This window comes from Brassica napus, chromosome C1 (genome assembly GCF_020379485.1).
Source record: "Brassica napus cultivar Da-Ae chromosome C1, Da-Ae, whole genome shotgun sequence".
NCBI classification, from domain to species: Eukaryota; Viridiplantae; Streptophyta; class Magnoliopsida; order Brassicales; family Brassicaceae; genus Brassica; species Brassica napus.
Window position 1 is genome coordinate 14,398,578 of NC_063444.1, and position 9,585 is coordinate 14,408,162.

At 40.8% G+C, this 9,585-nt stretch overlaps 1 protein-coding gene across 1 annotated transcript; it reads left to right on the top strand.

Annotated features, from left to right (window-relative positions):
* The first annotated feature begins 2,509 nt into the window (after window positions 1–2,509).
* LOC106399040 lies at window positions 2,510–3,541 on the top strand. Its single transcript, XM_022711533.1, has 3 exons — window positions 2,510–2,976; window positions 3,067–3,302; window positions 3,414–3,541. The coding sequence occupies exons 1-3, from the start codon at window positions 2,510–2,512 to the stop codon at window positions 3,539–3,541; spliced, it is 831 nt and encodes a 276-aa protein (XP_022567254.1).
* Window positions 3,542–9,585: the final 6,044 nt, after the last annotated feature.

Consider the following 9,585-nt stretch of genomic DNA (forward strand, 5'->3'; position numbering starts at 1 on the left):
AGATGGCTGAAATTCTTCTTTGTCAAAATGCATAGATGTGAATCTTATATGAATAGAGTTCTACATTGCTTATAGCAGTGTAATAAACTCCGTGTGTAAAGGAGAAAAAATGTTATATAAGTGAAAACAAAAATTATGATTTTTTTCTTGTGCCTATAGGCTCTTCGCAATTTGAAGAAGAAAGAACATATTGTGTGAAAATCTTTGGCTCGGTCAAATTTTATCCAGTTGTTTACAAAACTGTTGTTATCTGATTCATGTAATTTTTCAGTGTTGATTTAAAAGCCCAAAAAACCTATCTATACTGACTTTTTTATATTTTTTCTGTGATTTGAATTTAAAAAGAGATAAAACTTTCGATAAGTTATGTAAACTCAGAACAAGTATTTAGCTTTAGAAAGCATTTACATGTTTCAAACTTATAATATATACATATATAATGTTTAAAATTATGCATATAAAACCTGTGTAAAATGTGTCTGAATATGTTTCTCTTCTTTAATGTGTTAATCGTACGATATATAATATTATTTGAAAATTTCAAAAAGTTTATGTCACTATCACATACAAAAAACCATCAATAAAAAATATAATTCTCCATCTACAACAAAAAAATGAAAAATTATTAACATATAAATTTAAATTAAGAAAAACTAACATTGGAAAAACAAGAAGTTAATATAAAAGAAAAAAATTAACAAATAATATTATAAATAAAATAAATTTATAAGACATAATCCGCGCGAAGCGCGGAAAAAATCTCTAGTTAACGTAAACATGTCTTGCTCAACTGATTAAAAGCAAACTGTTTGCGTCCAAAATTATTTTTTCCAAATATGAATATATATATATATATATATATATATATATATGTTGTTAAGAATCTAAGATAATGATGTACCTCAAAAATCTCATAGGCAGTAGAAACAAATTTCATATTTTGTTGTCTTTTTTATATATTAGAAGTTGATATATGTTGTTGTATACAGAAAATGGGCCTAAGTTATTATTTCAACAAGGATATCACTGTTGATGTAATTTCTAAGAGCCTGGCGCCATCAAGAGCTTCTTTCGGTGGCACTCCACAACCTTGCTGAAATATGTTACAAACAAACCATTAAACACTCAATACAAACAAACTAGGTTCTTCTAGAAAATTGAGTAGTCCACATGACCTGCAGCAATAGATATATAAACATATGAGTTTCATTCTCTTGCACCAAAAAAAAAAATATTCGCTTCTCCAGTCGGAAATGTTGTTGATGTGTTGTGTAGTTTTGTGTACGGGATGTTATCCTTTGATTTTTTTTTTTAATTATTTTTCGTGTTGACTATAATGTGATGTATAAGACATTGGAAATCACACAACTTGACTAAGAATGACTGCTGAATTCTTATATGTTGTTATTTTCATATATTTTCTTCGTGAAGATTTGATCGGTCATCAGAGTTATTGGCGCTTTCATACTCAAAAATTGTGGTTATTAGTGTTTACTTAGCATTTTAGTATATTAATCAAATAGTGGAAGAAAAAAGATATTAATTTAGGAAAAAATTAACAATTTACAACTGGGCGTTTGTGGCTTCGTGGTAAAAGGCTCATGGTTATGAGTTCTGCCACTTAGATTCGAGTTCCGGTCACCATCGATTAAAATAAGGTTAAAATGGCGGCCCTCCTGGATGCCTTCAGCGGGCTCCCTAGCTTAGTTCCGGTGGACGGTCATTAGGCGCTAGTCGGGTCTCTTTCGAGGGCATATGGATACCAGAACAATAAAAAAAAATTTAACAATTTACACGAACAATAAAATAAATAATATTTCTGTTATAAATCATTAAGTGGATGGCCCATAACCGGGCCAGTCCATAACCGGCTCATACCTAGAGAAACATGGCCGAAACTAGAGAGAGAGAGGCGGCCGACTAAGGAGAGAGAGGCAGACGACTTAAGGTTTTCCATATATATTACTAGTTTTCCTATTCCTTGTTGGTTTATGATTTGTAATCTTTTCATTTATGTATTTCCATTTAAACTCCTTTGTAACCCTTATATAAAGGGATGTATTATTCATTAATAAAACACACAGAATTCCCCATTCTTTTACAACACGTTATCAGCACGATTGTTCTCTGCAATCTAAGCTAAAATCGCCAATCCCTTAAACCTAACCTAGCCGACGACTTTAATCTAATCCCGATGAACCCTAATTCCTCCTAGCTCGTGTTCCAGCTCGTCAGCAACCGATCAGCTCCATCCCTAAGGTGTTCCTGATCCTAGACGACCTCAGCTTCCGTTCGCATCACAGCCAGCTCGTGTTCCTGATCAACCAGCTCGCAATCCCGATCAGCTGCTTGCAAACCCGATAGGAAGCAGCTCGCGAACCCGATAGGAAGCAGACGCGTCCCGTACCGTTCAGCTTGCATCCGACAACAGCCAGCTCGCGTCCATCCGTGTGCAGCTCGAGGTTCACCTGTTCTCTTTGGTGGTCCGGTTTCAACCCTACAAACAAAGATGTCGAAAATCTCAAACCTAGACTATGCTGCCCTTAATCTCTTCGGAGACAACTATTTGCAATGGGAACTTGATACAAAGATTAACTTGAGGTCAAATGAACTCGGTGATGCTATCATCGAGGGCAACAATGAGACTGATAAGAATCGGTACAGGGCTATAAGTATTATACGCCACCATCTTATTGAGGGTCTAAAAGATCAGTACCTCACCATGGAGAATCCACTAGACCTTTGGACCGCTTTACAGCGACGATACGATCACCAGAAAACGGTGCTATTACCAAAGGCTAAACATGAGTGGAAGAATCTCAGATTCATGGACTATAAGTCTATGGATGAATACAATTCAGTATTGTTTAAGATAGTCTCAATGATGAGACTTTGTGGTGAGGAAGTAACCGAGAAAGAGTTGCTTGATAAAACATTCTCCACGTTCCATTTGACGAACGTGTTGCTGCAACAGCAGTATAGAGAGAGAGGCTTCGCCTCATACACTGATCTGATCTCGTGCCTACTCCTGGCCGAGGCTAATAATGAAATCCTGATGAAAAACAGTGAGATGAGACCCATCGGAACAGCAGCATTACCAGAAGCCAAAGAAGCTGAAAAGAAAGATCCCAAAGAGTGCAACCACGTCCATGATGATAAGAGATCACACGGCAAAGGCCGTAGTAGATACAAAGGACGTGGCCGTGATAACTACTCATATGACCGGCAAGGAAACCATAATAATCGTGGTCGTGGTTCCAGCTATGGCCGTGGCCAAGGCAGTTATGGCCGTGGTCGAGGCGGCATATCCAAACCGTCTAACTCGACCAAATCAGCTTGTCACAGATGCGGGATGAGTAACCATTGGGCCAAGAATTGTAGAACCCCTAAACATCTATGTGAGCTCTATCAAGAGAGCCTTAAGAACAAGAACCCGGAAGCCCATATGGTTCATGATACCGGGTATGATGCTGATGATGATTCCGACCTTGAAAAGGACGACCTCTTGGATTTTGAGACTTCTGATTGTCTCAAAGACTAAAATCGACATCTTGTCTTATTGTTTTATGAAATGCTTTGAGTTCATTGCTATTATATCTTGCATGATTTTGCTTGATAATGTGAATGATTTTATTGATAAAGAAATTGCCTAAAGGGCATTATAGTACGGGTATAGTAGCCTAGTAAGAAATCTATGGCCAAGGCATTGCCTAAAAGACATTATATACACCCAAGAATGTATGACCCATTGAGTTATAATAAAATGGTTTCCAAATAGAAACAATGGGCAAAAGGAAACAAGTTCCTTCAGATTTAAAGAAAGAAAACGCCTAAGACCTTATAAGAAAGTGGTCAAGACTATACCTACGTACTCTACTGATCAAAAATATGCTACAGATCAGTATGATAAGAGGCAAGAGCCGTGGTGACCATGCTGATATATCCCACAAAATTATATACTTTTATGGCACGACTGGATTAGCCATCCTAGTCTAAAACATGATGCAAAGATTGTTATTTAAAGGCACACGGAGTTATCCCATAAAGATCTCACGTTGTGTAACATGTACACAAGGGAAAATCATTAGACTTGATTGTCCTAAGCATCACAAAATTTTAGTATGTTCATGAGGGGGAGAGAGGACAAAACCCTAAATGAGAGTTTTTAGAAGATTGAAGAGAGGTTAAGAGAGAAGAGTGAGAGATGGAGAGAGTTTCCGTGAGAGTGTGACAAAGAGAATAGAAGGAGAATTTGTTTCCTTACTTGATTTGTTACATATGACAGGATATTTAAAGGCATACAAGAGTGAATAAACAATGAGAAGGTACTACAAAGGAAAGAATAAACAAAGGGGAAGTAGATCAGCGGATGGCTCGTCCAGCAAGAGAGATAGTGACAGCTCCCAAAGGTCATCTCCCTCTCTCCTCTTAAGCACACCAGTGACTCCTCCACTCACTTCTCTTCAACGGATACATGTCGACATTCCCATTCACTTGGAGCTCTTTTAAACACTTGACCGAGCTGGTTAACTCATGACTTGTTTCCTTTCCTTGCAAGTCACTCTTAGGTTGTACGGACAGCCTTGTTCTCCAAGTTACCTATCTTCTTGCTTTATTTTTCATGTCAACACTCCCCCTCAAGCTTGACAGTAGTGAGTGTCAAGCTTGGAATTCCATGAAGCATTCCCTCATTTAAACCTTTACTTGGAAAAACTACTTGGGATAAAAACCAAGCAAAGGAAAAAGAGTAGAATACCCCATGGTGAGGGGATCATTGACATGGAAGGTTTATGAGTCCAAGTCTTGGGAGAATGGACTCACAAACTTTGCTGCTGGCTGCCTTGGTGAAGATGTCAGCTAGCTGATCCTCACTTCGTGTATAGCATGAGAGAATCACTTGCTGTTCTACTGCTTGTCTCACCTTGTGGCAGTCCACTTCTATGTGTTTTGTCCTCTCATGAAAGACTGAATTGGATGCAATGTGTATTGCGGCTTGATTGTCACAATGCATGGTCATGGGAGTAGTGATCTCAATTCCCAAGTCGCCTAGAAGCCCCTTTATCCAGATAAGCTCACTGGTTAGCTTCCTCATTGATCTGTACTCTGCTTCTGCACTTGAGCAAGACACTACCTTTTGTTTCTTGCTCTTCCAAGTGACCAGATTCCCTCCAATGAATGTACAATAGCCGGTGGTTGACCTTCTGTCTACTCTGTCCCCAGCCCAATCTGCATCACAGTATCCTATCACCTCAGTGTTCTTGTTGCAAGCCATCCATACACCCTGACCTGGCGCCTCTCTCAAGTATCTTAGGATCCTCTCCACCATGTTCCAGTGATGAACCTTGGGAGTTTGCATGTGCTGGCTTACTTGATTAACTGCAAAGCACACATCTGGCCGAGTGATGGTTAGATAGATCAGCTTCCCAACCATCCTTCTATACTGCTTGACATCTTTAAATGGAGTATCTTCATACTCCCCCTCTCGCAATACCTTGTAACCTTCTTCAAGTGGTGTCTTGGCTTGTCTTCCTCCAAGATCTCCTGCCTCCTTTAAGATGTCCAGGGTATACTTTCTTTGGGACAGAACAATCCTTCCTTTGATCTGCACATCTCAATGCCGAGAAAGTACTTCAATTCGCCTAGGTCTTTGATATCAAATGCGGCTTTAAGAAAGGTCTTGGTTGAACTGATCCCCTCCTTGTCACAACCAGTGATGATGATATCATCCACATAGACTAGAATCACAACAATTCCTTGCTTGCTGGTGAGAGTGAAGAGTGTGTGATCCGCTTGAGACTTCACAAAGCCTCTCCCATTCAATGTAGTGCTCAGCTTGTGATACCAAGCTCTTGGTGATTGCTTCAAACCATATATGGCTTTTCTGAGTCTGAGTACATTCCCTGGTTTCACCATCTCTTCCATTCCCGGAGGTGGTCTCATATATACCTCATCTTCTAGTTCACCTTGCAAGAAAGCATTCTTCACATCCATTTGCCAAAGATCCCACTCTTGATTTACTGCCAATGAGAGAATGATTCGGATTGTGTGAAGCTTGGCCACTGGTGCAAAGGTGTCTAGATAGTCTTCTCCATAAACTTGTGTGTATCCTCTTGCTACCAATCTGGTCTTCTTTCTTTCTGGTTTCCCATTTGCAAGGTACTTGATGGTGTGTATGAGTCTGCTAGTCACGACTTTCTTCCCTTTTGGAAGCTCTGTCTCATACCAGGTGTTGTTCCTCTCCATGGCTCCCATTTCATCATTCACTGATTCCCTCCATTCGTCATCTTCCATAGCTTCTGCATATGTTCTTGGTATCCATTCCTGATCCAATGAACCCACAAAGGCTTGATGTTCTTCTGGGTAGTGAGCTAGGGAACACACGCCACTGGGTGGGTGAGCTACTGCCTCTGCATTGAAGTAGACTCTGGTGTTGTTCCAGTTTGAAGCCGGCTTCTTGATCCTAGTACTTCTCCTAAGTACTGGCTGAGCATTTTCATTCTGAGTTCCTTCTCCACCTTCCAAGTTCTGATTCTGATCCTCCACTTCCTCCTCTTGGTCATGGTGCTCTTCTTGATCATGAACTTCCTCAGATACTGGTGGTTCATCCTGATTTCCCCCCTCAGGATCAAGGGGAGCAGCTTCTTGGATCTCAACTTCATCTGTAGTTGTCTCGGTTTGCTTTTCAGACCGGCTTGATCCTCCCACATTATCTGATCCTGCTTGTCCCGGCTCTTCCATAGGTAAGCTGACCCCAAGTTTCCTCATGACTTGTCTGAGATTGGCTGCTCTATCTGATGCGGATTGAGACAAGTTCTCCAGCTCATTCCAATCCTTGTTGTTGTAGTACCCTCTGGTTTCTACAAACTTCACATCTCTAGACACCAAGACTCTCCTAGTCTCTGGTTCATAGCACTTATAGCCCTTCTGGTTTGGTGAATACCCAATGAACATAGCTCTTGTGCTCTTAGCCTCCAGTTTGTTCCTCAGTTCTCCTGGTTTCAAAACAAAACAAAGGCACCCAAACACACGCATATGATCAATGGATGGTTTAGCTTTGTTCAATACCTCAAATGGAGAGTGATCTTGAAGAACTCTGGTAGGAATTCGGCTGATCAGGTAGCATGCAGTTAGGACCGCATCTCCCCAAAAACTCTTTGGGACACTAGTATGGAACATTATGCTCCGAGTGACCTCCATGAGATGCCTGTTCTTCCTCTCGGCCACACCATTTTGTTGTGGAGTGTATGGACAGCTGGTTTGATGGATCACACCCCGTTTGGCTAGATGAGCTTTGAATGCATTGCTGGTGTACTCTCCTCCATTATCTGATCTCAAAATCTTAACTTTGGCATTATAATGGTTAGAGACATATGTTTCAAAGTTTATAAATGCATCTAAGACTCTATCCTTTGATTGTAAGAGAGTGATCCATGTGTACTTGGATTTCTCATCAATAAAGGTCACAAAATACTTGTGATGTTCTCTAGAAAGACATGGAGCTGTCCATACATCCGAGTGGATTAAATCAAAGCAGTGTTCATAGATTGTACTAGACTTGGGAAATACAGTTTTGCAATGTTTTCCTAAGATACAGGCTTCACAATCTTGTTGGAATGAAATACTAGGCAACATGATGTTCAAGGCACGAGAGTGAGGATGTCCTAATCTAGCATGCCACATTACATATTTAGGGAAATTAAAACTTGAATTGAAAGCAACAGATAGATCGGATGCAAGCTTAGTGTCTTCTAGCAAGTACAGGTTTCCCTTGCTCACACCTTTGCCAAGCAACCTACATGACTCAATATCCTGAAAGTAGACATCATCAGGCGTAAATATAACATTGCAATTCAAGTCATTGGTCACCCTTTTCACAGATAATAGATTAGAAGTGAAACTAGGCATGTAGAAGGCTTTGGATTCTTTCTCAAATAATTTAAGTTCACATATGCCTTTAATTGGAACCTTGTTACCATCAGCTATCATAACATTTCCTACTGCAGGAGTAATATTTTTAATCAAGTTTAAATCACTAATCATGTGGTGAGAGGCTCCTGAGTCTATGACTAAGGGTTTAACTCTATCAGATTTATGAGCAACTTGAAAAGCAGTGAATAAACTCCTAGGAAATTGATAGGATGCACTAAGAGAGGTACCAAGAACTTTACCAGACTCCTTGAGAGCTTTGATGAGTGCCTCAATGTCGGATTTCTTGATGGACTCATCCAGGTTTCCCTTGCCCTCATGAGTGCGGTAGGCTGTGGAAGCTTCTCCTACATCACCTGAGTAGTTTGCTCGACCATCAGTCTTGAACTTAGCCGGTTTGAGGTGTGGGTGAAGTATCCAACACTTGTCCTTGCCGTGACCCTTCCTCTTGCAATGATCACACACCCACACTTTCTTCTCCTCCGACTTGTAGTACCCTTTGTTGGCTACTCCGGCAGGTTTGCTCTCGGCTCCTTCAGCTTGATTGGCCATCACCAGCTCTCCTTTTCTCTTAAAGAGACCCACTGATCCGTGCTCCTTCTGAATCTCAGCACACACCTCATCTAGAGATGGGAGCTCCTTGTTCCTCAGTATGTACCTAATAAGGTCATCATACCCCGGGTTGAGAGTGAGCAGCAAGGCAAAGACCTTATCCTGCTCCCTTCTTTCATGTAGAACATCCGGATCAACTGTGGCAGGTCTGAGCATCTCTAGCTCAGCCCATAGGGACCGGAACTTCCCAAAATGAGCATCAAAGTCTGTGTCCTCTTGACTGAGAGAGTTGATTGCTCCTTTTACTTCATACACCTTGCTGATGTTGGATTTGTTGGCATACACCTTCTTGAGAGTGTCCCACAGCTCCTTAGAAGTTTCACAAAATGCATAAGCCTCTTGGAGATAGACAACACCATGAGGTCCTCCTGACCTTTCTTCTTATCCCCAGCATCTGCAACCACCACTTCCTTGCCATCCTCTCCTAGGACAGTCTTCCTGGTGGGGCGGCCTTCTTCAACAATCTCCCAAAGACCTCTGCCTCCAAGAGCTGTTTTGGCAAGTCTTGCCCATGTCAGGTAGTTAGGACCCTTGAGAGTAACTGGTATCATCACCATCTTTGGGTTCTCGGAGGTATCCATCAAGAGAGAAAGAGAAACAAAAGTTTTGGATGAACTTTGCTATTTTTGGCAAATTCTGGAAATGGGATTGAAGAACACCTCAAGAACTGGATGAACTTTGCCAAAAATAGGGATAAAACACAGAGAGTTTGCGGAAGAAAAAGAGATTTAGGTCTCAAGAGCAAAGCTGCTCTGATACCATGAGAGTTTTTAGAAGATTAAAGAGAGGTTAAGAGAGAAGAGTGAGAGATGGAGAGAGTTTCCGTGAGAGTGTGACAAAGAGAATAGAAGGAGAATTTGTTTCCTTACTTGATTTGTTACATATGACAGGATATTTAAAGGCATACAAGAGTGAATAAACAATGAGAAGATAATACAAAGGAAAGAATAAACAAAGGGGAAGTAGATCAGCGGATGGCTCGTCCAGCAAGAGAGATAGTGACAGCTCCCAAAGGTCATCTCCCTCTCTCCTCTTAAGCACACCCGT

Coding starts and splice junctions, on each gene's coding strand:
- LOC106399040 (XM_022711533.1), top strand. CDS start 2,510: ATGTCGAAAATCTCAAACCTAGACTATGCTGCCCTTAATCTCTTCGGA. Junction 2,977..3,066: donor AACGTGTTGCTGCAACAGCA/GTATAGAGAGAG, acceptor GATGAAAAACAG/TGAGATGAGACCCATCGGAA. Junction 3,303..3,413: donor TTATGGCCGTGGTCGAGGCG/GCATATCCAAAC, acceptor AGCTCTATCAAG/AGAGCCTTAAGAACAAGAAC.